General features: G+C 35.0%; 1 protein-coding gene across 2 annotated transcripts in view; it reads right to left on the reverse strand.

The window, feature by feature from the left end:
- The window catches only part of c11.1 (maestro heat like repeat family protein c11.1), a 91,512-nt gene that overhangs the window by 41,871 nt on the left and 22,050 nt on the right, over positions 1–27,591 (reverse strand). For both annotated transcript variants that reach the window (XM_081757589.1, XM_081757584.1), the window contains exons 8-15: positions 24,613–24,691; positions 16,239–16,426; positions 13,940–14,059; positions 8,173–8,425; positions 7,831–8,016; positions 5,550–5,827; positions 4,149–4,424; positions 843–1,039 (exon numbers count right to left, since the gene is read on the reverse strand). In XM_081757589.1, coding sequence (XP_081613715.1) covers positions 843–1,039; positions 4,149–4,424; positions 5,550–5,827; positions 7,831–8,016; positions 8,173–8,425; positions 13,940–14,059; positions 16,239–16,426; positions 24,613–24,691 — 1,577 coding nt within the window. The remainder of the gene's footprint in view (positions 1–842; positions 1,040–4,148; positions 4,425–5,549; positions 5,828–7,830; positions 8,017–8,172; positions 8,426–13,939; positions 14,060–16,238; positions 16,427–24,612; positions 24,692–27,591) is intronic.

Here is a 27,591-nt window from a genome sequence, read left to right on the forward strand (position 1 = left end):
GTATAGCTAGATGGAGAGAAAATCGAAGACGTTACGACGTTCCCTATTTAGGAAGTCTAATATCCTCGGACAGAGGAAGTGAAAAAGACGTTCAGTTCCGGAATAGCACAGGCTAAACAAGCATTCAATAGGAAAAGAGGACTACTAACATCTAGAAATGTGTCGTTGGACGTTCGTAAACGATTTATTAAGACATTGGTATGGAGCGTGGCGCTGTACGGATCAGAGAGAAAACATTGAGAAAAGCTCAAATATCCAAGCTGGAAGCATTTGAAACGTGGTGTTGGCGCAGAATGCTGCGCATATCATGGACCGAAAGGAAAAGGAATGAAGACGTACTAAAGGAAGCAAATGAAGGACGACAGATCATGCAGATAATAGGAAAAAGAAGAAACAGCATGCTGGCCATCTTATTCGACACTCCGATTGGATCGCTGTGCTGATAGAGGGAAAGGCAGAAGCAAAACCAGGAAAAGGAAGACCAAGGATAGAATATCTAGATGCAGTTACGAAGAACAGCCCTTATCAAAGTATAAAACAGCTCTCTCAAGCGAGAGAAAAGTTTTAAATTTCCCTGTTGCCCACCAACCTATGGTTGAGGTGAACAAGAACATCATGTTAGCTTAAACTCAGCTATACAATATACAAAAGAGCAAGGAGAGTGTCTTTCTGAGTTTTACAACATGAGTCTTCTTTGGTTACTCCAGATTTTTATATTAGGCCGAACTGTTAAATGATTTTTCAGAGAATACAGTCTTCAATACAATGGAGAGTTCTTTTATTCTCCCTCTTTTCAACGTAACGATGCATTGAGTTAAATGTTTGATATATTATAAGGATACATGAGTGATGTCAGTATATGCAATACCAAAGGACACAGTTGCATGGTTGTTCTCGTGATCATGTTCAGTTGATTCAATACCAATGTAAGTACTTGCGGACGAGATTTCAGAACAAAATGATTTCCACATCTGACGGGGTTAACTGCCATTGCGATGCTATTCAATGCATGGAGCCCAGCTATTTTTACTGAATATTCCTATAAAATAAATACCAATAAGCAACATGTAAGATATTTCATACAAATAAATAAAATTGTGCAGAATGTGCATTATCATGAATCTGTGATTTTGTTTTGGAAATAGTGTACCTAATTATTCCTCGTTCTTACAGTGCCTTTTATATATTTGATGGAACAGTGCATTTTATATAACATTTGGCTGAACTACTGCCAATAAGATAGTGCTATTTACAATAAGTAATAGGTTGTCAAACATGCGTAAGCATTTATTTTAATATGTAACAAGCAGGAAACGCTATGTAATTGAAATGTCAATATGTTAGTAACAGTTTTTAGCTCACAGAAGTTAGCATACTACATGACACTTTCACTAGCGTCTCAGAAGACAAACTGTTAAAGCCATGGTTGGAGATCATGAGTAAGAGAACGTCTCAACGTCATGCTCATCAAATACGTAACGATATTTGCTACATATGGCCTCACGATGGTCTTTGGTAAGTTTCGCGACCACATCCAACAGGGGAAGAATTCTCCGAATCCAATACCGTCGATGTCTATCCTTTTCCTTGGATAAAGGTCTTCATGCACCATTAAAGGCGGTATCATACTGAAAGCACACCAAGACTTCGTATGGTCTTGTTCGGGTTGGGTATTCAAACCCACTCAACTTTCACTGAAGGCCAAAGTTCTCTCCCGGAATTTCAGTGGATCTTCCGCAGCTTGAGAGAGATATCTAGAAAACATTTTCCTCCCCTCATTTCTTTCTTCAGGATCTCGGTACTCTGGATGTTCACATTAGCACGGAAGTTCACGTGAACTACACACTCTTGAATGATCAACTTTTCCTTTATTTGGGCATTATTTTCAGCCATGTAATACTCAACACTTGATCACCTCCATGACCCTCTCTAGTATACATTCTTCAACTTCTTACGGTAATATTAAATTATCCATAGCTTGTAGAAACGGCTACCCATCGCTTTAACTCCCTTTCAATGGTATTAGCACCTTTTCTTTGCAAAACTGCAATTTTATATAATTTCTCTGATCGATGTAGGTCAGAATTCTGAAGCCTTTGTGTCTGTTTTAACTAACAACGCAGAGGTAAATGATTACTGACTACCTGCACAAAAGTTAAGTTTTGTTCTGCTGAGTAGTTTCTGCGAAACACCGATAGAGAACTTGGGCATGTTTGACTCGTGCAACTAGATAAACTGAAAGGAAGATAACAGCTCCATTAACTACCGTAGTATATAGCAAGCAAATCTTACACATTCAGCAGGGCTTTTGACCTTAATTTGTAACAAACGTAATTACTGACATGAATTAGGATGCAAATAATACTTACACAAAACGAGCTAAGTGATGATGGCAGTTAGTAGCGTAAGGCGAAACCATTTTAACAAAAGAAAATAAGAACAACAACACAGTAAGGTAAGCACTATTTTCTTAATAAAATAGCATGAATCAATTGCATTCTGACTTATTTAAAATTATCAAATCTTTACTAAACAATATGTATTAACCCTTTACGCTATTCACTATACTAAGATATCATTAGCATTAGTGATCAATGTTGACAACCATTCTTGCATTAAATCAAAATTCTACTTCATATGATAACGTGGTCATGTCTTCGTCGTTATTATTTTTTGTAATCGTCTATTTCTGTTCTTTTCTTTGAGGTTAAATACATGCAATTTTTTAAAAAATTAAACTGTTTCTTCCGCTTTAGCTATTACATCTAGAAAAACATCTCTTTCGACAAGCATACAGTTCTGACAATGAAATGCAAAGGACGAGAGTAGAACTCTACCGCAGGTAGCACTGCAGGAATTGATGTTCTTACGCATATTAAATGTTGGATATATACACAAAACACTTTGTAATAATAGTTTCGTAGTTTTCAAACTAATATCGTTCAATAAAAAAACTTTTATCTTTTTTCCTACACATTAATCATGCAAATAGCATTATGGCAGTGTATCAAAACATCTGTCCAATCAGATTTAACGTACTTTCAAGAGTGCTCACTATCTGTTACTACGAACAGAACCCAAAAATAATTGAAGAAACAACATTACATTATAGATAACAATTTTAAGTGTGTGTTGTGCAGTTTGAAGTCTGCAATATTTCACTCACTGGCTTCTGTCAGCTTGATCATGCTGAATTTCTCTCGAAAATTTTCTGAACTGCTAATTATACCCCGTTCCTTGTCTCCTAGTGTGCAGTAAGTATCTGGCGAAAATAAATCAAAAATGGCCAAAATTTTCCGGAATCGAAAATTTCACTTTCCGGAATTCGGAAAAAATCCGGATTATTTCCGAAATCGAATTTTTCCGATTTTACTTTCCGGATTTCGGAAAGTAAAATTTCCGGAATTAGCCATCCCTAGAATAAATTAATAAACACTGACATTATTTTTACAGAAAAATTCTGCGTGATCAAGCTGACAGAATCTAATCAGTGAAACACTGCAGACCTTCACAACGCACTCACAAAATGATAACCTATTCCCATTTCATAAATTAGCGCATAAAAATGCAAACTTAAATTTTATGAGATTTTTTCATTATATTAAAGAACTAATGAATATTTTTACGAAGTTCTTTATTTTCCACTATTTCTAATTACATTGTTTTATTTAAAAAAATCTTCGGAAATATACATATGAACTGCGAAATTTCCTTTTTGCCTAAATATATTTCTCTTGTAGGGAATACTTGTTTATTTATAGCCTTTTAGAAATCTTTATATCCTGTGTCGCTGGACAGATTGAGCCCATGTATTTAGTGCATATTATCCAGGTTCGATTCCCAGTGGGAGCACAAACTTTTCGTTGTTAACTCAGCATCATAATGCATCCAGGAAGTTGTCTGAAGTTAAAGGTAGCGAATTTCGATTCTAGAAAGCTAGAAATAATGGCAAAGGAAAACTATGCGCTGATCACACATCAGTAACTAAAAGCAGTATTTTTCGTGAGCTGTAACGCTTGAAGTTTAGTTTATGACTTATACCCAGTCATGTGTTGAAATTCCTCTTTGTAAGGACGTATGAAGTAAGAGGTAACGGTAAGTTTTCTCTCCGGTATAAGTAAAGAAACTAGATATTTTTTAAAGCTTACCTTTGAAGATTGCAACTGCTGAGTTACCCATGGTATTATACTGTTTTCTATTTCTGATACCAACTGACCACTTGGAGCTTCATGTGCAATTTCACTGTAGCATAGAAGCAATGTTGTCTTAATTCGTTCCAATTCGTTTTCATGTTTAGTATCTTTCATGAAGCTTAGTAAACGAGATGACTTTCGAGCCAATTCATCTCGACCAAATTTCTCCAGCTTTAACAATACAATATCCAAATGGCACCGTGAACAAATACCAATTGCCCTCGCGCAAGCCTGTTAAAGAAATATAATAAATATGTAAACTTTCATACTGAAAACTACTTACACAGCTTGTAATAATTTACCAATTAATTAGGAATATTCATATATTTTGATATTAAAAAGTACAGTAAGGAATCTTTAGCATTGCATGCACAGTATGAAAAATGAAAACAGCTTGTATCTTTGTCAAAGCTTTTTCTTAGTACTGAACACAATTTCCTAAACTATCCAGCGTCACTGTAGCAGAATCTTCTTTTCTTACACAGAAACTTCCTTTATATTTATTCTGAAACTGTGTCCTACGCTTATCTCAACTCAAACGTTTATTTGTACCTGAATAAAGAAGGTCAGCAAGCTACCTATTTGGGTAAAATTAAACCTGTATTACAGTCTAGCACTGGGGTGGTCTACAAAATTATAATAATAATAAAAAAAGAAAACTGAAAAGATTTCTTTACAAAACTGCTTTACATACGCACTTTATACATTTTTACATCGTCGACCTGAACTTTAGGATTTAGAACTTTTTAAGCCCTCGGCGAGCACACTATCCGGGGAAAGGGAAGAAAGAAAGGATTGGGGAAGGAAGGAAGCGGCCTGGAACCTATAAGTTAGGTATCATTCCGGCTGTCCTGAATAAGCTTCAGGGGCCATTGTAAGGTAAGTGATCCTAGAATATGAAGAAGCAAAGCAACTCTTACAAAATTTCAGATGAATTGATTACTATCTTACAACTATTTTGATCCACGATAATTTCACTTTCCCACCAAGCTGAAACATGTTTGGAATGTAATATGAGTAAAATAAGCTTTGCTAAAACTTTTGAATGTACTAACAACTAAGTTACAACGAGAAAATGATTACATAGTAAAGAAACCCATATAAAATTCAAAAGTTCTCGAAAGTCTAAAGCGACTATAATGAAATGCGTCAACATGCAAAATAAGTTAAATTCTTCACGGTTAATTATTGGTTATTAGGCAAGTAATATCTTCATACGAAAATAAAAAAATATATATATCACAATCAAACTTTCTGATTGACGTCTAACAATTTCAAATTGCAAATTTATATGAATGTATACTGTCGAATTGCAAAAATATATTGAAAACTGCTAAAAACAGTGTGTATGATTACCTTACTGTCCTGGGCGCTATGCTGTCTCATTGAAGCAAGTGTTACATCTAATTGTTGATTGACAAAGTTCTTATCCGATGAGTGGCTTACAATAACAGCGAGACATTTATAAAGGGTTGTCCTCTCCTCTACGTATGTGGAATACAAAGAGATCTGGTCAACTAAATGACGTCCTAACATAATAGTCCATTTCTCTTCATCTACTTCTACTACCGTTGAACTTAAAAAGTCCAGAAGCAGATCTTCCCAGGCCTTATTATTCCAACTTTCTTTAGATTCTATATAGAATGGAAAATACACATTAACATAATGCAACAGAAGTCAGGATACAATGCAAGCCTGTATTTTTTTTAAGAATAGCAAAGAAGAACTGTACTTAAGACAATCCCATTTCAAACGACCAGAGATGAAAAAATTACAGCGCTGAAGTTACACACAAATAACCAAGGAACCTTAGGTGAAACGTGCTTCATTTACATAGGCTGTAAGAATTCCTAGAAGTGGAAATGATGGGCAATGTCAAACACCATATTTATCATGTTTACCTTGACCACATTGGCTTAAAAATCAATTTACAAAAATAAAAGGATTCCAGAATAAGAACTAACACAATCGATAATATCCTGATAATTTTCCTAGTACGTATCTCACTTCTTGTAGTTAGTAACCATAGTAACCATAGTAATACATAAAAATTTATTTCCTGACTGACGTATTACAATATTTTAGGAACCTCAACATCGAACGAGTATAGCGGACATGGACAGAAGAAAAGGATTTTTCAGTACCTACATATATTACATTTTTACCCAAAATCTACGTTGTGACCATCAATTGAGGGTGGTTTACCTCACACTGAATATCTAAAAATTCAACTCCGATGTGAAGAAGGGGGTAAAAAATATTATTCAAAAATTAATATTATGAAACTATCATATGGGAAAACTATCTCCTGAACTGTGATGACTTTTGGTATGTTAACAGGTTCTGTTTATTTTCATTTAGCCTGAGGCATTTTCACAATCATCAATTTGTTTGAAATTCCATCCAACCAATTATTACTATTAATGTGTTTCTTTTGAATCACTAGACGTATGAACAAAATTTTGTATGAGGGGGTTTCGTTTTACACAGAATACAAATACTTTATTCACCTAAAATATCGCAAGGGCAAAAAGAGGGAATTTTTGCTAATATATCACATATGTTGCTAAGGAACCACTGAACATGTAGATACAAAATTTAGTATGTCAGTCCCCCCCCCCCTCTCTCTCTCTCTCTCTCTGAGAATAGGAATGTATCATTTCATTGCTTGAATTCACTATGAAGGGTACACATGGGGAATATTCCCCGCAACACCCGGATGGATTGCAAGAGGCAATTAATGCGTTTTACCAAAAATCACAACAAATATACTTTAACGGCATCAGAGATTATAGCATCCTTTACAATACTGAACATTTCTACTAACATGACAGAACTGTTCATTATATTAGAACCACTTTCCGCATCCTTCACATGCTCGAACTCTACTACCATTCTTTTGTGTCAAGAATACAAAGACGGAGAAAATAATGACTCATCTGTCTTTAAAAACGAGTTCTAATTACAGAAATCACATTTTGGTACTTCTGTCTGCAATAATATCTCAAAGAGAAAAAGAAGCATTGATTTGATTAAATTTCACCTACAGACGCTAATACTTTGTGCCAAATCAGGATCATGAGGCGATTGGAAGATACTTGAACTACGAGGTAGCAAACTCCGATTTTGAAAGCTGGAATAAAAGCCATCTGTACGGCAATGAAGTTTGGTATAATTTTTAGTTTACAGACAATAATACAGGCCTTTCTTAATGCGAGAAGTTAAAATAATTAAAACATACTACAAACTGACTCATAAATTGTCTCTCTAACATTAAATTTTTGCTTTTGTAACTTGAAATATTATCGAATTACGATTTGCAGGTGTGTTAATAATACTTTAATTGGGTGCAGTGTTCGAGATTAAGCGGTCTCTTCGTACAGGAATAAAATAAATTATGCATTACATTTATATAAAGAAATATATAAACTTTGGAATGTGAAACATACGTTAGCTTAAATCTTACACGCTATATATAGTTGTATAAAATTGTTTAGTTGAACGTCCCAAAATTATGTCTTATAACTAATTAAAACAATGTTACAACTGAGAATCACATTAGGTATAATGTTCACCAAAAGAGAACGTGCAACTGTTCAAAAATTATGCAGCTTATTTAATATGAAAACCAACCTACCTTCTAGATGGTGCAATAAAGCAGGAATTTTCTGGTCCCATAAAGGCTTCAAATGCCTATTAATATTAGGAGCGAAATTCTTCAAAAACTGAAGCATATAAATTCCTCTACCAGATACTAAAGGCCGCCCTAACAATGCTAGAAATCTGGCAAATATTGCATGTGGTCCCGGTGTGGCATTATTACCTAAAACAATACGATAATATATAAACAATATACGATTCAAAAATATTTATCAATACATAATAATGGAAACAGTTACACAATATATGTAGCAACGCCCTTTTTGTCATGTATTTACTCTACATTTTTTAAAATAAATTTATGATAGAAGATACTTACATCTTGATTCATAATCTTCATAAAATTTAACATCATCTTTCTTCTTGGCAGCAAGGTGTGCAAGGCACCGTGATATAATAGTGCAAGCTTCCGTATACTCTTTCATCAGGAGAAACTGCAACAAAAGTGGCCAAAGCATGTCTTCTACTGTTGTCACAGTAGATGAAAGAAGATACAGCATACTGTCGCACATTTGCTTTAGTTCATCATTGCCGGATTGATCCCCCTCAGAATTTCTCCCTGTACTTTTTGCCTGGGAAATAAAGAGTTCCGCTATTATATCATATAAAATTATTACTCTGGAAATGCATGAACTCATTAGTATTCTATGTCGTTCTGTTTAACTTTCATTAACTTATTTACAGAATTTTAGATCCAGTTGAGAAATTATTTTACATTGGAGACCTTAACAATGGAAGGAGCTGTTGGAAGGTATCTAATACGATCTCTTTGTTAATGGTGCTTTTCAATGTTCATCTGGCAAGACTGACGACAATCAAGGAGAAACTTCTGTCATAATGGGCAGCCACGGGATTCGAACCGGAATCTCCTTATTGCTAAGCGAGAACTCTATCCATGTTTTGCCTTGTACATTGAGGTAGATTGGTACATGCTTGTATATGTAGTTCATATCTGTTAACGAATTTTGCAATCTGAATTACAGATCTGCAATAACTTGGTAATTCGTTGTGGGTTATGTGTATATTCTGTATTACTATTATATTTTCATATGAGCTTATTGCATCATGTAATAACCGCTTTTCGGGCCTGTCCCCTTCTGTCCCACCAATGAGTATTTTCAGCAGACCTGAATTTACTTGGTTAAGACATTGGAAGAACATTTCCAAAAGGAGATTACAGAATTTTTCCCAAATTGCCCGCCAGTATCAATAATGAGATGATCATTAGGCACCGAGAGGTTCGGATGTCTCGTCTCGAAATCCTCACGGACGTTCAAACGGTCAATCTGACCATGACGCACACAAATATCACTCATATATGTAACAAAAACACATTAAATAAAATGACATTATGCTTATTTATTAACGCTATTTAAAAAATAATGTAGGGGAGAAAACAATCACAACACTCAACACTGGACATATAACTATTTTCACTAATGAAATTGCATTCACTTTTATTAATTATAGTCCTTTCATCACGTATATTATATATATATATATATATATATATATGAAAGATGATGATTGAGGTTTCACTATAAGTACTTTTCTCACACCACTTATGCACAAGGGTGATTAGCACTGTGGGGGTAACACCGGGGTAAACCCACGAAGTAGTTTGTAGCTGCTGCACAACTCCACAGAAATTGACGTTAGTCTCCAGCAAAAGAATACAGACAGTCGCCAAAACAGAATGAGAATGTTGGAGGGCGCGTTTACAACTGGTACGCACTGGGTTAGCGAACCCGGGACTTCACTAATGAGGGGTTCGGCTAATTAGCGTGTACCCCTTTACATAATGTTATGGCCAATCCAACGAACATGGTGGTTGCTTGCAGATACGAAGTAAAACTCCCCAAGCTAAGAGGTTCGAGACACGAGCTGAACTGACCGACTGGTCAAAGTTGGCAGTTCATTCTAAATGTGATCAGGTTAAATCACCTGTATGTATACGCAAATAGGATGTTAAAAGAATTGTCGTTAATTTAGAGTTCACTGGCCACGATGCACAAGTCATTGTGATAACTTCATCGTGAGAACACTTAGATAACGAACTGAATGAGCGATATAGTTGTCGCCGCTCTGACGGGCTTGCAGCTGGTTTGCAATATTTTCATAAATGATTGAAGAATGCATTTGATTCAGTTCCAAATAACTATAGAACATGGTCTTTGCATTAATAAGTAAGGAAGAAACACTGCGAACTCAAGTTAGAAATATACGTCTATCATATATATAGTTCAGAAAATGAGTAAGTTCTTTGTCGCTTACTAAAATGTTCTCACCACAAAACAACGTTTCATATATTATATATATATATATATATATATATATATATATATATATATATATATATATATATATATATATACAGATGGTGTTCAGAAAAATGGAAACACTTGTAGTTGGCAACACGTCAGATGTATGGGTTGGCAGTGGTGTCGTGGCGCACGCAGCGCCGGACCGCTGGTGGTGGTGTGTTAGGTCGGTCTTGATACTACGTCAGGCGCAGTGGAACAGCAGTGTCCAGTGGCTGCAGCAGACGGAGGTAGTGTAAAATGGGAGACCTCTCAGATTTTCAAAGAGGGCAAATTGTTGGTGCGCGGTTATGTGGAGTGAGTGTGACGGCAGTGGCTACTGTGTTAGGTGTGTCGCGTGGTACAGTGTCGAAGGTGATGACGGCCTACACAACACATGGGAAAACCACATCGGGGAAGCGGAACAGTGGGCGGAAGAAAATCATGAGTGACAGGTCACGCCGGATATTAAAGAGCATTGTCACGTAAAACCGTCGTGCCACTGCGGAGCAAGTGACGGAGGAACTCAATCAGCACGTCCCCCACCCTGTTTCGACAATCACAGTCCACCGCGAATTACATGACATGAACTTACGGGGTCGTGTTGCACGGGCCAAACCGCTCATCAGGGACCATAACGCTTTCGCACGCCGCAAATGGTGCCGCGACCATGCAACTTGGACCGTTGAGGACTGGAGACGTGTAATGTGGTCGGATGAGTCATCTTCACCCTATTCCCAACCACGGGCCGTGTTTATGTGTGGAGAACGCCCAAAGAAGCTTATGATCTTCAGTGTCTCCGCCCAACCGTGAAACATGGCGGCGGCTAGGTGATGCTGTGGGCCGCCATATCATGGTTTTCATTGGGTCCTGTGGTCACACTTAGCGGACGAATCACTGCCAACGATTATGTCGCAATTTTAGGAGACCACTTGCATCCTATGGTCCGGATTTTGTTCCCGGACAATGATGCCATCTTCCAGGATGATAATGCACCCATTCACACAGCTGGCGTTGTTGCAGCGTGGTTTGAGGAACATCGGGATGAAGTTCAACACCTCCCCTGGCCCGCCCAATCCCCAGATCTCAACATAATTGAACATCTGTGGTCCGTCTTGGAAACACGACTCCGGCGACGATTTCCACCTCCATCCTCTCTCACAGAACTGGCCGATGCCCTGCACGAGGAATGGTGTATAATTCCACTTGCTACCATTCACGACCTCTATGCCTCCATCCCACGTTGCATCAAGGCTGTTCTGAAGGCGAAAGGTGGCCCGATACCATATTAATCTGGTAAGTTGCAATTTCGTTCAGGTGTTTCCATATATATATACAGATGGTATACATATATATATGAGTGATGGACAGATATATATATATATATATATATATATATATATATATATATATATATGAGTGAACGATAAAAGATTGCTTTGTTCAATTGCGTGGGAAGAAAACGGTTTCCACCGAAGAAGGAAATTACTGCGTCGCAGAAACAAAGTATAAATCGAAGAATGATTGCTGTCTTTACGAAATATACAGAGCGTCCACAAAAATTACTTCTATAAGCTGGTGACAGTTATAATGTACTTAATGTCTCAATAGAATATAATAAATTTTGTATTCCGTATGTCTGTACTTCCCTATAGTTAACAATTACCTTCTTACAATTATCTTACCTTCTTAAAAAAATACACACAATACGTACATAAATAATACGTACGATTTAATTGTCAGAGCAATGTATGACCTTATGGAAGTTGAGAAAAACTTCAGAAGTTATGTTACTAATTTAAGGTTTATATATATATATATATATAAAGAACACATTTTTGTTTAAGGTGAGATTTGATAGGTTGAGTTTAACGTTCATTTCCAGTCTTACAGTTAAGGGACGAAACTTATTACTTAAATGAGATCCAAATTACAACTCGGGTTCTCATCTGAGAATTACTGTTTTACCAGAATCGAACTACAAACAACAAGCAGTGAAAGCACGTTGAACACTTAGCCACGAAGGAGTTAGTTCAAGGGAAAAGTTGCTGATGCAGACCACAACAGTACAGTGTCCAAACGCTATATAGCTTAGTCTAATCAATAACTTCTGTGAAGTTTCTAGTTTATCTTACCTCTCAATCGATGAATGATTTGGGTCTTTATTTGATTAAATAGAACTACTTGTATCTAGAACATACAAACACAAGTTTTTCTGATATTCGGCTAGTATGACTTTCCGAAAAGGAAAAGAAAGTATTTTTCATCTAAATCATATGTACAGTCTTGATCATAAAACATGGCAACCACTTCTCTTTTAAAAATCATATTCTTGCAGTTACAGAGAGGAAATTTTTATACTTCAGCTTAGTTAGTCGTTTAATTCATTCCACACGAACATACCGTTTAACACAGAAAAATATCCTATTATATAGGGGCTATAAAAGAACATCAACAGAAATAAACACAAAGGAGATGAGTAATAAAAGATCCGGTTAGGTAGCCATCGACTTCTGACTATACCCGATATTCTATTATGATTGTTTCACTACAATACTAGTTATATTAGTATTAATATTAAATATATTATAATAAGAATAATCAAATCCAGAATGGTTCACAATTTTTTGCATTCAAGCAACAGTGTCCTGTCACATCTCTTAAAATTATTAATTTTTTCCCCTAATTACTCATAATTAAATGCTTCAGTAAGTACTTGCACAATCGATTGTACTCCATACTGAACTGCACTTGTCCCTTTACTATTTATGAGGAAAATATATAAGCTAAGAACTGTTTCAATATGTACCAAGTGGGCATGAAAAGAACACTGATAAAGCATGGAAAAAATACATCTGGACTAGAGGTATCTACCTATGATTGTCAGGAGGTATCTGAGTGGCCTGAAAAATCTATTATATACGAAAAGGTCTTAGCTGTTCCTAGAAATTTAATGGTGTAACATATACAACACATAAGTTCTTTTTCTCCAATGTAGTAATTTTTTTCTACTACATATGGTCTGGCACATTTTCAAAACTGTATATACCCATATTCTTATAGCAAGCCTTTAACAGAATGCACAATTTTGCTTTATATATTTCTATCAAAATATAATGCTAACAGATTTTTGTGACGACTAAATACACATATTTCATATCCCAATGGTTCCCAATTGGTATATCGCACAATACGATACGGTGTGTCACGAAATTTTAGAATTTAAAAATCATGAAGTATTTAATAATCACTTAAAATAAATTTGTATAATAAATAAATAATAATAATAATAATAATATAATAATATAAATATAATATATATATATATTATATTTATTATATAATAATATAATAAATAATAATAATAATAATAATAAATAACAGATTGAGCCTGCAAATACCTTCAGCTGCAGCAATAATACTCAGTACTACACAAAGTCATTACTTTATAAAAACTTACAGGCTTACACTATTAAATTGTATATTATTAATAATATAAAAAAAGAGAAGAGATCAAAGAAGGTGTCGCGATGACGTAAAAGTTCAGTGAAGTATGTCGTCAGACCAAAAAAAAAAAAAAAAAAAAAGGCTGGGAACCACTGCCATATTCTATCAATTTCCATGTAGATCTTATTTTCGTAATTGGGGAAACAGCTTTAGCTTTCAGCTAAAATGTCAAACGCTCACAAATAATACGTTTACAGTTAAATCATTTTAAAAGATATTTTAGACACAGAGAGAGAGAGAGAGAGAGAGAGAGAGAGAGAGAGAGAAAAAGAGAAATACCATTGGCTGCTGAAGACAACTGTGTCTCACAATGAATTCTACGAACTCTCCTCCTAAAGATTCATCCATATGCCCTCTGCATACAAAAGCTACAATAGTTTTCAAAAGGACTTTCTTCACCTATATCAAAAAGAAATAATGGTATTAAAATTATGTCCCCATCCACCTATACTTCTATTAGGATATCAGCAATAAATTAATTTGTGCAATCAAATCTCGAAACATAACTAGAGCTTCCTAAAACGAAAGTTTATGCTTAATTTTGTTCTCAAATTCCTGTGGTATACCTCAATTGCCATACTAAAACACGTTGAAGATAACTATATAAAAGAATAATTCTTGCTAACAAAGAAGGTAAGCAAGTTAATTTTGTGTCATCTTCAATTGGTATTTCAATTATTAAATAGCAAAATACTCTTAATTATATATTAACATGATAAATATAATAGTTAACATTTCATATTATGCTAACAAAAAAAGTCAAAATAAAAAATGAGTTTCCACAAAATAGTAAAAATATAATCATAATATTAAAACAGATACATTGTAAGTACTCCCGGCAAAACTCTTCTTCAGATAGGGAGAGGAAAAGAAACGATCACTTCTTGGTAAGGAAGATCTTTCCTCATGAATGGACGGTACAACATGCGGTTCTACTTCGCATCGCAGAGTCCAGGCTTTTTTTTTTTTAAATTGAGTTCAATCGTATTTATGCTACACTATATGCCGAAAACACTATATAGATAGATAGATAGATAGATAGATATAGATATATAGTGTTTCAAAACAACACCGACAACGTTTGGGAGATGATTCCTAACACCAAGATAAGACAAAAAGTATAGACCAACCTGGGTGCACAAATGCTTCCTTTCGGAGTTATAGGCTGCTGAAAACATGAAAAAATGAACTTTCAAGGTCCACAGCTCAAAAACTATGGTACCTACCATAGTCGGTTCAAGACTTTGCTCAGGAACCAGTATGTACCCTATCCAAATACCCATGTTTCAGAATCCTGTGATAATTCCGCAACAAATTTTGTAGAGGCTGTTTGGCTACGCGTATATAATTTGAAGTACTCACCAACTAACTACCTTTATAAAAATTGTTGCAGAAGTATCGCAGAATTCTGAAACATGGATATTTTAATAGGGCACATAGTAGTTCCTAAGTGAAGTCTTGAACCGACTACGGTAGGTCCCATAGTTTTTGAGCTATGGACCTTTGAAGTTCATATTTTCATGTTTTCGGCAGCCTATTAACTCTGAAAGGAAGCATTTGTGCACACAGGTTGGCCTATACTTTTTCTCTTATTTTGGTGTCAGGAATCACCTCCCAAACGTTGTCAGTGTTGTTTTGAAACACCCTGTATATATAATTAATTTTGTTTTCAAACTGTAACAAACTTCTGCTTGCAAACTATTTTATATATAAAAATTTTTATTACCTGAAACTGAATTCGAACCCATGCGAAAATGAAAATGACTACACCACGAGACCATCAAGATGGGTCTTCTCTGTCTTCTTTCTTAGTGATCTTGCGCCCTCTACAGATTCCGATGTTCTATCACCCAGTATGCAATTTTTTGACTTATATCTTTACATCTCCTTTTTAGTAATTTCTTATGACCGTTCTCTACACACCAATTAAATATTTCTTTGTTGGTAACATCCAGATAGTCTATTTCTCTTATGTGCTATTTTCTGTGCAAGAAGCAACGGGAAATGCTGGGAAAAATTTAGGTTATACTTGGGACCTGAACTCAGGTAGGCCGTCTAAGGTTTAGTAACCAAACGTGTACTTTCGTCAGATTTATCCAGTAAAACACAAATCAATGTACTACTCTGCATTTCATATTACTATGTACTTTTACTGTCAGTGTTACAAGAGGTCTTGCTCTTCTGCTAAAAATCGCATCCCTAAGCTTTCTCCCCTCTTACCTATTGTACAGCCCAATCTTAAAAAATTAACAGTTGGGGCTTCTAATAGTGTATCTATATTTTATCACTAACACTGATAACAATGATTTATTTGACTATTTTATTTTTGAAAAAGAGAATAGTACAACTAATACTAATATCCAAAATATTGTATGAGGAAAACTGGACACAAACGAGGTACAAAAATAAAGATGGATTTTGACTCGTGTAAAGTAAACACACTTTCAGTTGAAAGAAAATATACACATTAAGAAAAGGAATGGCAGTACACAATATGATTTCAAAATGGCCAATATTTGAAGAACTCAACATTGATAATTTACAGTAAAATTCGTACTTAAAATGTAAATACACGTACCTTTATGCTAGTCTCCCCAAGCATATTCCGAAGACTTATTACCAGATCACAAATCCTAGGTTTTATCACATTTTCTGAAGAGTTTATTAAGTGTGTAATTACAAATAGTGCTTTTATTCTTTCACGTTCATTATTATTTTTTAGTTGCTGAAGTAAGTGATCTATCAGCCTGTCAGGAAATTGCCCAGCTGAAAGACAGAAAGAAACCTTTACTACTTTTTCAAAGAGTGATTCAAAGCTAAGATTAAGGTTATGACATGTTAACTACGAACTATGAGGCACTTCACATCTACCAAACGAAATTCTTCTTCCGATTTTTAATATAAGGCCAGTTGTAATCAAGGATAGGCATAACAGATGGATTTAGAATACGTCGGTAATTGCAATGGATATTTAGAAACAATGGCAATAACTGATCAAAGGCTGCAGTTCTACAAGTTCGGATTACCCTCATGTCTTCTTTTCTATCTTGTGAGAATGTACTTAATCCAACTGCCAAAAGTATATTTTTCTAGATTTCCCCAACCCTAGAAATCTTAAGAAGATCGTCACTGTTATGTCGGATACAAATTTCTTCTTTACGTTTACATGGTACTCTGGAACTACATTATAGTTATAATTTAAATAAATTCCATGTGCATACTTAATAGCATTATAGACTACTGTTATCTATCATTAATTTTCTTTTTTAAAAAAGTAACGAACACACTAAAAGTCTAACACTTATAGCCCAGTAAATAAAGGACCTAAAAGGGTGTCGAGCTGAAATAATTTAGAAAAAGCTGAAAATTTCAGGATTTGTTTTTCATGTGACCTTAAATGAAATATCAAAAGTCCCCTAAAATCCCGTGTGCGCTTCACCTTCAAAATGACAGCCAAAAATGGCGGCCGTCCGGAATGCGCATGTCTCCCGATTTAAGCTTGTTAACTCTGAGACTTTTAAGATATTACAATTCTGTAAAGGCAGTTTTGCTCTAGAAGCTCTAATCTATAACTTTTCTTAATACTTCTTCTTTCTCGTAAAATTTGACACAAAGCCACGATTTTCCATTAAAGTACAAAGTGATACATTTTGAAAAACCTGTTCTTGGATTGGTTGTTGAAAATCTCCAAAACCGTTAGGAATTCGTAAATAATGCTTGGACAGGGTGTCCACTCAAACTCAATTCTGAAATTCCCTGACATTTCCCGGTTTTCCCTGACAAACAGGCAATTTTTCCCTGACAAACAATTTCAGCCTATGAAAGGCATTTTCTTCCATATAAAATATTAAATTCAATGATTAAAAGATGAAATGTTAATGCATACACTAAAAACGAAGATCCTAACAAGGATTGTAATTACCTGCATTTATATCAACTGAACACTGTCTTGTACATGTCATAAATATGAATATGAGATAGGTACGTACTTACTTTGTTTCATGATTCTAATACGATCCTTAGCATGATCCTGGTATGGGTTTTGCATCTTTCTTCCTTTCTTTTGTGTAACTCTTCCAAACAATTAACTGAAACTAACTATTGGTATTACCAGTAACTATATTGTTAATTAATATCTACAATTAGTCAACACAACTTTTATACACTGGACAACTACTGCAGTCCTCTTCTTTCCACTTGAAAACACATTTATATTCCTCTACATACAAATAATTATAAAGTTAGTAACTTACATATATGTAGAGAGTTAGCACATATCTCACTGTTTAATTGTCACTATTTCTTCTTCAACTGCAGCAAGGGACTGTAGTGCCTCCTCCATGATATTCCTTTTCTTCTCTTCCAAGTTCTTCAGCTGTAGGGCTATTGTCCTCTTCTTCAATTTCTCCGTATCACATACCGCTTTTGCCTGACTCTTTTCTTTCAGTTTCTCGGTGTGCATAGCATGAGCATTGACTGCAGCATGGATTATATCCTTTGTAACTACAACCTTGTCAATGCCTCCCATGACAGCTACAGCAACATACACTTGCCTTTGTGCTATGAAAGATTCTTCTTGCATATTTTCAACTAGTATCTCTTTATTAACTGAGAACCCGCGTTCCAGAGATGCATTCCCATTAAATAAAATGAGTACCATTTTGAGAAATCTCAAACTCTCTGTAGTAAATGGGACCCCAGGAAGAACACTGCTAAGCAGGAAGTAATCTAATCTCTCATTTTTTGGAACAAAATTTAGAAGCATGTCACTAAATGTTTCTGTATTACAGACAGAATTAAATTCTCGCAGTATTTTATCAGCTTCACTCCCTGAGATCCACTTATTTTCCACAAACACATTCAATGCAAGAGTCATCCGCTTGCTTCGTTTATCAGGAAATCTAGCTACTTGTGGGTCAAAGCAAGAAATTCCCTTTGTAAGCTCATAAGCCAAAGCTGGGGACTTTGAAAGCAATTTTCTGCACAAACTTATCATTACCTTGCGACACTGCAATCTGAATTCAAGGATATCTCTTTCGTTTAGTTCACCTGTAACTCGAAGAGGTGCTCTCGTAGCAAAACCTATGTGAACATTTCTGGTTTATAGGAGATTTTCTGGCTTCTGCAAGTCAATATTTGTGAGACTTTGGGAATTCTGAAGGACTTCTTGTTTCACAACTCTTGTCATCACATTCATTATGGTTGCAAGAATGGCCTCATACAACATTGGCGCTAATGGAAGATCTGATTGAAAGCTTTGTAAAAATATTTCTACATCGGTTGCTAAGGAGAGCAGAAATGATAACTTTGCTTTCAGAAGTTTATCGTCAATAGTAGTAGAAACAATGGCAAAGCTTTTACAACTAGGTACTTTCTGGTCCTTTTTTACTCCAACATATTTCTGCACATGTGGTAGTATCTCAATTGCACGCTCAATAACTCTGGAGTTTTCTAGCCACCTTATAGCACAATACTTCAAGAGAAATACATTCGATCCTGAATAATGAGAGTAATCGGCACGGCGTGTAGTGTACTTTTCTGAAGCGACAAGTAGTGCAAATTCCCTGACACTGTACATTTTTTGACTGAATTCCCTGACATTTCCCGGTTTTCCAGACGGGTGGACACCCTGTTGGAGTAGTTTAGATTGAACGTTTAATTAGCGTTGTTTTAAAAAAAGAATAATCCAAATCCGAATACAATCAGTCGAGAAATTCGATGTTTTTAATTAATAGTAGTTGGATAAAAATTAAACGCTATTAGTCCAGCACCTAAGTTTCGAAATTCATAGTTGTGCTGGATTTATGGCATTCATGTCTTGGATTCCAAACTGAAATTGCAAAACTGGCATAAAACCTATGTGAATTTCATACCAAAACGGCGACCAAAGATGACACTTGTCCGACATGTTTCCTTCCCCCCCTACAAAACTAACAGCTAGGAAAGGGATCATTATATTTTAATTCTGTAAAAGCACTTTTATTATTAGAAATAAAAGCAAGCCCTATTCTGTACATTTTAACAATAATATAATTTTAAATACATTGAAAACAGTGGCGGCTCGTTGTTATGCAACCGGTGGTGCATACGGCATAAGTTAGTTTGGTTGTATATTCATAAGGATACCAAGTGGTCAATTTGCATTGAGACTACTTGTACATATACAACCGAACTTACAATTATGTAGTGTGCCTCGCTGATTACATATCAACGAGCCGCCACTGTTGAGAATTAAGTATCCGTTTTTACATCCCATAAGAACTCCCTTGTAAGGATATTCTTCATTGTAAATAGTGAAAAAGTTAGTAAAAAATTTAAAAAATATATATTCCACCTACCTTCATATTTCTTCTTTAATACCCAAAAATTTCATGGTATTCGGAGTCATCAGAAATTAAACATATTTGAACAAACATTTCCCTGACAATAGAAACAAAGTTTTGAACAAGCCAGTCCTGCCTTTCTATATTCACATTTGCTATCAGTATTTCTGCGTTGTGATCTTACACTGGCAAGATACAAGGTTCAACAGATTGTCAGGGCAGATGATAAATTTGTTACCACTGGAAACAATTTACCTTCTATTAATTGCCACCCTCATTTTGTTGAGTTCAAATCATTCCCCAATCATTGGTGTACTTGAAAGTAAACATGTACACTGTATTGAGAGGCAGCAGCACTTGTAGGAGGTAAATTTGCCAAATTGAATTTTGAAAATAGTTTTCTAGTCATTATCCTATTGTACAGCTTATATCAAAGTTCGTCTAAAGAAATTTGATTGTATTCTCCATACAACCGCGTAACCAACCTTTCTCCTATTTTAATGACTGTTTGGGGATCTAAATTGGGTTGATTGAAGACTGTGACCGCTTTAGATAGTTCTTGCTACTTCTAAAGAATTTTGAAGGCAATGTCGTGTTACATCCTGTAATAGCATGAAGAAAAATAAAAGTGTCCTTCAGTGCTCTTGTTTCCTTTGGATGTTGCCAATATGGAAGTATTTCTGTTCAATTTTGTTTGCTTTCGGCCCCATAAAGTACACTGTAGTGTCTGGAATTTTTTCGAGCAATTAAGATGATCAATAAGTCAGAGTCAGTTCCTACTACTGCAGCAACAAAAGTGTTTTTGTTTACTTAGATTAATACCTGCGCTGACAATGAGAGCATCTGCATCTCTTTCAGCTTAGTACACTGTAATGTTTGCAGAGTTAAAGTGGGTTTTGAGGAAATCAATCAAACGTCTTTTATTTTCCGAGTTCAGTAAAAGGGTAAAAAAATGAAAATGAAATGAAATCTGTAAGTTTTATGTCCCACGGTTATGCCGGTGAGGCTAAAGGAGACGGTGATGATGAGAGATGAGTGAAATGGTGGAATGAAGAAAGTGGGAGGAAACGGGAGAACCCCGAGAAAACCCACGAGCACGGTGTTTGTTTACCACAAAGTCCACACGGCGCGAGCTGGGATCGAACCAGGGACCCCAAGCACCGGAGGTGAACGCTCTACCACTGAGCCACCGCGTCCCCCTTTCAGTAAAAGGGTGTTTGCTCAGTAGTTACTTTCGTATTTTCATCAAATGCGATTGTAGAGACATCTCTGACATTGCTCTTCTTTGTCGTTCAACATTTTTGGTGTTATTGTCTGTTGCATAGCCATCAAAAACTGCACTTCTGTACGGTGAAAAGCGGTTCTGTATATATCGTATATATTTTTCAGAAGTATCTGCATGTGTGTTATTATCGGACAAACAACCGCATGAAGTAGGAAACCACCGTCTACAACGTAATTCAATTCTGATGGAGCTTTCACACAGGGTTCTATAGATCCTACAATGTCCACAAGTACAGATTTTCTAGTTTTTCTAATTGAAGTTTCATAAAACAAGGAGGGAGGATAAGGCGCTAGTTCATATTTTTAAAAAAATCATGTATATATTCATTAGATTGCAATACCGCAGCAATATGAACAACTGAAGTGAGTTGATGCTAACAGCTTCCTTCCTAATATTAATTGTATTGCTTGTCGCAGATACACAACCTTCTCTTTTCTTTTTACAACAACGCTACAAAAGGTTTTACCTATCATTTGAGATAGTGATTTTGACCCTATCTCTTTCGCCCTATCACAGTTAACTTTCTCACCAGCTACTAAGCCAGTTGCAATTTTGACTAGAAGGTCTTTTTGATAGGACTGTTCAAACGGGTTGTGAAGACTAAGTCAATCAGAAAGCTTTCCTGATGTCTTGATCATCTCTCTCCTGACAGGAAGGTCTAGTTTCTACATGCTGTTCAGACATTGACGATCGTTTTTCACAAACTTTCTAAGGCTTCACTCACTTCCATTGTAACTGAAAAAGATAAGACCGAGCCAGCCAATATCCTCGCCCATAGCTCAAGCCTCCGGAAACTTTCACTGCCCTCACCAAACTCTGTTCAATTACCATATCTGTTGCATTTCCACTCCAAAAGCAAGCTTTCCTTTGCACAACAAAGTATCTTGCAAGTTCTGCTGGTTTCAGTTTATTTCCCAATTCTTCTATCTGTTGCAGATAAAACTGTGTAGATTTCGCATAGTTCAAATGCCCTGCTCCGTAAAAGTTTGGAATCATGCATTTCACAGTATAAATATGAATGTCCCAGTCTCCAGTACGCTCCGCTCGAATAGAAAGCATTATTAATCTCACTTGTTCCAAATTTTGAAGCCACAGTTCAGCTTTGACTTGGCTAGATAGGTCATTACTATTTTAATGTCTAGATTATCCTTTAATTCGTTTACGGTTTTTGTACCTGTGATCAACTCATCGATACTGAAACATATATTACTCTATTCAACGTCCCAAACTAAATTGCAAATCTATTGATAGTGCTCAAAAAGTGTGCCCTCAGTGTTCTTGCATATGTAGTTACATTTAACATGTGTACCACAGTATTTTGCGCAATCAACAAACCCCAAAGTTCTTCAATTCCACTACTTGATAATATGTCTCCCCCAGTATGACCACTACTTTAGTTAAATCACTATCTTGTTGAGCAGATGTTTTATTTCCACTGCCTTCCAATACAGAAGCTGGTCAAAAGTAACGATACAAGAATCCTATCCCGCCTTCTTGCTTTCGTTACAAATATATAGAAGGGAAGTGTAAATTGTATTGAAATTTTATGGTTTCCAGTTGAAAAAAGGAACTGCAGTTATGTTGCTCATTTCAAACTGCGAGTGGTCATAGTGAGTGTGCATGAAAGCGTTTCAACCTGGCTTAGGTGAATATTTTATGAGATGCATGAGACGCCAAACTTCATCTGTGAAAATAGCATATCGGAGATTTTTGTACTACCATATTTTCTCTTTATTTCAATATTTAAAAGTCCACTGTTTGTTCGTTTGTTATACAATTTAATATCCCTTCTAGCAAGAGCAGATACCATAACTGCTGAGGATGGTGCAGCACGTTCTATACGTGAATCTTGTCTATTTATTTTAGGAGGTGTGCATATTTGTTCTATCCACACTATGGAAAGTACCGTGACCATCTAATGTTCTCGCTGCATTATCAAAAACAAACTGAATCAAATTTTGAGAATGATCGGTTTGGATTGGAATATTAGAATACTTTCTAGAATATTCATATCTTCTTTCTTCAGCGTAGCTGGCTGATATTCGAAGACTATGTAAGTGTACCTATCAATATATTGACGAAATCCATAGAGTCGCAAACAGTAAACTCCAATTGTTAGATGGACTGGTGTTATAAAAGCACAAGGCCGACACATTGAAATAATTAAATGGTAGATTATGATATTCATCCTAGATAACATATCTGAATCACCTTCCTTACTTCTAGTTACATTTTCAATAAATGTGGATTCTCGGGAGTAACTTTTTCGAATGAAGGAATGGCTTCTTTCTAGGTAGACGCGATACGAATGCGTTGTTGATGCTTCTATTTTAAGACATGATCTGCTTTTCATTTCTTCTGTTTGCTTCACTCTTTGAGATAAGAAGGCAGGGGTTTGCTCTGTTTACTTTCATACCACTATGAAGCACACTAGCTTAAAATTTATGTACATTTAGAATATAATAATATATAGACTACTAGCCGTTATGGTAATTATGTTAAAGGTGAGTCTACTGAATGCAGATATACTTCATTTCTGCTATTAAAAAGAAAAAAAAAAAGAGATTTAAAGGAACACAGTATGCACAATTGGGTGACAAGAAAGCAGCTCTGGCCAACTATATTTTTCAAAAATGTCGAATTTCTCGACTAATTGTATTCCGATTTAGATTATTCTTTTTTTTTAAAAAAAAAAAAAAAAAAAAGAAGAAGAAGAAGAAGAAGCTAATTAAATGTTTAATCTAAACTATTCGAAGCATTATTTGGAGATTTTCCACAACCAATCCAAGAACAGGTTTTTCAAAATGTATCACTTTATACTTTAATGAAAAATCGTGGCTTTGTGTCAAATTTTACGAGAAAGAAATATTGAGAAAAGTTAGAGATTAGAGCTTCTGGAATAAAAGTGCTTTTACAGAATTGGAATATCTTAAATAGTCTTAGAGTTACAAGCTTAAATTGGGAGACATGCGCATTCCGGACGGCCGCCATCTTGAGGATGAAGCGCACACAGAATTTTAGGGGACTTTTGATATTTCATTTAAGGTCACATGAAAAACAAATCCTGAAATTTTCAGTTTTTCTAAATTATTTCAGCTCGCGGTCCTTTATTTACTGGACTATTAACTAATAAATCCGTGTGAACAAATGATATCCATTTACGAATGTAATTGTTTTCTCGAAAATATATTTTTGGACAACTAACAAAAAAATTAGCTAATTACACTGAAGTTATTTCCATAAATTCAAGATTTAACGAATCAGGTGTTTCATTTATTCCCGTAATATCAAAAATAATCAAATTACGGTATTTGACACTATTACCAAATAATCAATACTCTTACCTATTCTGTCGAAACAACGCAGGACCTCATAGTGATTCTTTACTGTCACAGGCTGTGCATAATCAGGTGACGAACACACCTAAAACGATAATCCACTCAATAAAAATCTTATTTACAATTATTTGGTGAACTATGAATAAAGAAATAGCGAAAACAGTATTGTAACTCTACTAACATGTTTGAAATAAATGTTTTCATGATAACCAGTAATATACAGAAAATCTCACAAATGCAGTAAATAAGAATAGTAGTGTACAGATGGTCTTCGCAATTGTTTAGGTATATTGTCTGAAATTTACTGTTGTTCTGTGTTATAGCATACTTGTCTTACCTAATATCTAAAGTAAAATAATAGTCATTCTATTAAAAAAAAAAAAAAAAAAGTTACATTAGGAATAAAATTGATAAATCAAAGAAAAGCAGTAACTGCACACGAAATTCTTCCACCACAAAGGCCACTTGGAGCGAGTTGCTAGACCAGGAAAGGAACACCACGCAACAGAATTGTCGCCTCTATTAGTATTAGTATTATTAAAAATAATACTAGTTATTATAGTAGCAGTAGTAATAATACTTATTATTGTTGTTTTTATACAGCAGAATAACATGGATCTCCTACAAGGGCGACAATGCAATCATTTATTTACGACTGACTACATTGTAGGATCTCTTACAATGTAACACATAATATAAAACTCATAAGGTAACTAGTTTCTTCTACATATTTTACATTCTGTGAATCAGGGCCGGTTCTAGACATTTCTTAAGTGTAAGCAAACAACATTTAGGCGGCCCCACTTAAATTATAACAGAAAAGTAGAAAGTTGCAATGGACAAAAATTCTTCAAATAATTATTACAATCGCAAATTTCTTCAATATCTATAGTTTCCTTGTGAATATTAACAAAAAATGGCAAAATTTTAACTAATTGACTGTAGATGAATACTCAAAAAAGTTCCAATTTTAATAATTAATAGCATTTTTTTTATTATTATTAAATAAGCACAGGACACAACTAAGATATAAGATTTATGTTTCAATTGTACTTGTCAAAATACAAGTCGAAACAGAATAACGCTCATGAGCTTCAAGTCTAACATTAACACAGGTTTGATATTGACAAAAAGGTATGCTTTTATGTTTCATTAAAAGCATATTTACATAATATTTTCTAGTGATACGATTATGGAAATTAGCTTAATTTCTCGTTTTCTTTGTTACTGAAAATTTAATGTTATGGAGACACTGTTCTAGCTTTCAATTTGTCAAAATCTCTTATTATTGCGCTCGTATCCATTTCATTGAGTACGTCATTTTCAATGGCCATCGAAGCTAGTACATTTAATGGTTCTTGAGATATAGTTGATCTTAAATAATTCTTTATTAATTTTAGCTGACCTGTTTAATACATACATAAATGACATGTGTGTGTGCCTTAATAGATATTTAACCTAATTTGTCTTTGATCCACTGACGGAACTTCAAAATCAACCACCCTCCCCCCGCAAAAAATCTTTTCAGGGCCCTTTAGGCGTATACAACAATTCAGTCCTTTCATGTCTCTTTCCAACAAAGACGTTCGAAATCAGGTAATGAGTAACAAATGTGCAGTAACGTACCCAAGATTTCTCTTTTGAATCCGAAGATTTTTCGGAGTGGCCTACAAAATGCAAATAATTTTGTGTATTTTCTACCATGAAATTGTGCTAATTTTCTTAAAAATTAAAGTTCTCGGGGATTCAGACTCTCAGATCACCTTCGTCGGTGCATTCTGAACAAAAGTAATTAATAATCAAAACTCTACTTTGCATTAGGACTATTACCAAATGTTTAAAAGTATCGCTCGATCTAAATTTAATAGAGATAATGTATTGATTATTATTGTTACACTGTTATAATACAACGTGCTACTGCTATGCTGACAGTGAGAGGGTTTTTATTTATTTATTTATTTTAAATTGTTACTTATAATCCTAATGATCTTTTGATTAGTTTCGATTTCGATTACAGTTACTCTTTCGAGTTATATACTGTGTGACAACTAATTGTACTCAAACAAATTTTGAAATACACCTGTAGCCATATCCATTCCATTTTAATTTAACAATTAAATTACTGCAATCAAGTAAAATAAACTTACAGTCAACTTGAAAATCTATCGTTAACAGTAACTGGTATTGACAGCTTCACCACCTCAACATTTGTATGATTATCACTTTCAAAATTTCGTCCAGAAGTCGAAAGAAACTTTTTTTAGAGCCTTCGTTTGCCTTTCATCTTCTTTCAAGTTTCGTATCTTTCTTTCCCAAAAAATGTTTCACTTTTTTTTTTTTTTTTTTAATCGTTGACCCTTATTATTACATGAAAAATAATATACTATTGAAAAGTGAAAACACACTTCACTATAATTAGATATTTAAAAAAATCGAAACGAAACGACTCTGGATAGAAACAAAAATGTTGGCTATTGACAAATGGAGTAATAGACATTAACAAAGTGAGCATTAAGCAGTGGTCTGCGAATTTGAGACACTGTTATTAGGAATTTAAAATTTCTCTCAGAAATGATCAAAAATTCCATTTGTATCGCCCATCTTTTCTTAATATTCGCCCCCCTTCCTGAACGAATGGACAACAAAAGCCTAGTCGCTTCAACTTCGATAATGTGCATTTCATTTATGTTGATCTTTCTCAATCCTTAACTGGGGTCATTGAACCGAAGCACTATGTGGGGACACTGTTTATAACAAGGCGGCGCACCTTTGAAGACATTTCTTTCTACTGTGGTAATGCCACTCAATCCATAAGCAACCCATGCAGTTGACTTCCTTTTGTTTGTAGATCCATTTCATTTCAAAGCCATATTTGGTAATGATATTCTCTAGCAAGATCGCGGAAAGATTGTTGGGAGAGGAATGAAGAGTGTTATATTTGTATTTTGTGCATATGATGGAATTGTGGAAAGCTACTGAAAAGCT

This window comes from Thermobia domestica, chromosome 1, assembly GCF_964235325.1.
Source record: "Thermobia domestica chromosome 1, izTheDome1.hap1.1, whole genome shotgun sequence".
Classification (NCBI taxonomy): Eukaryota; Metazoa; Arthropoda; class Insecta; order Zygentoma; family Lepismatidae; genus Thermobia; species Thermobia domestica.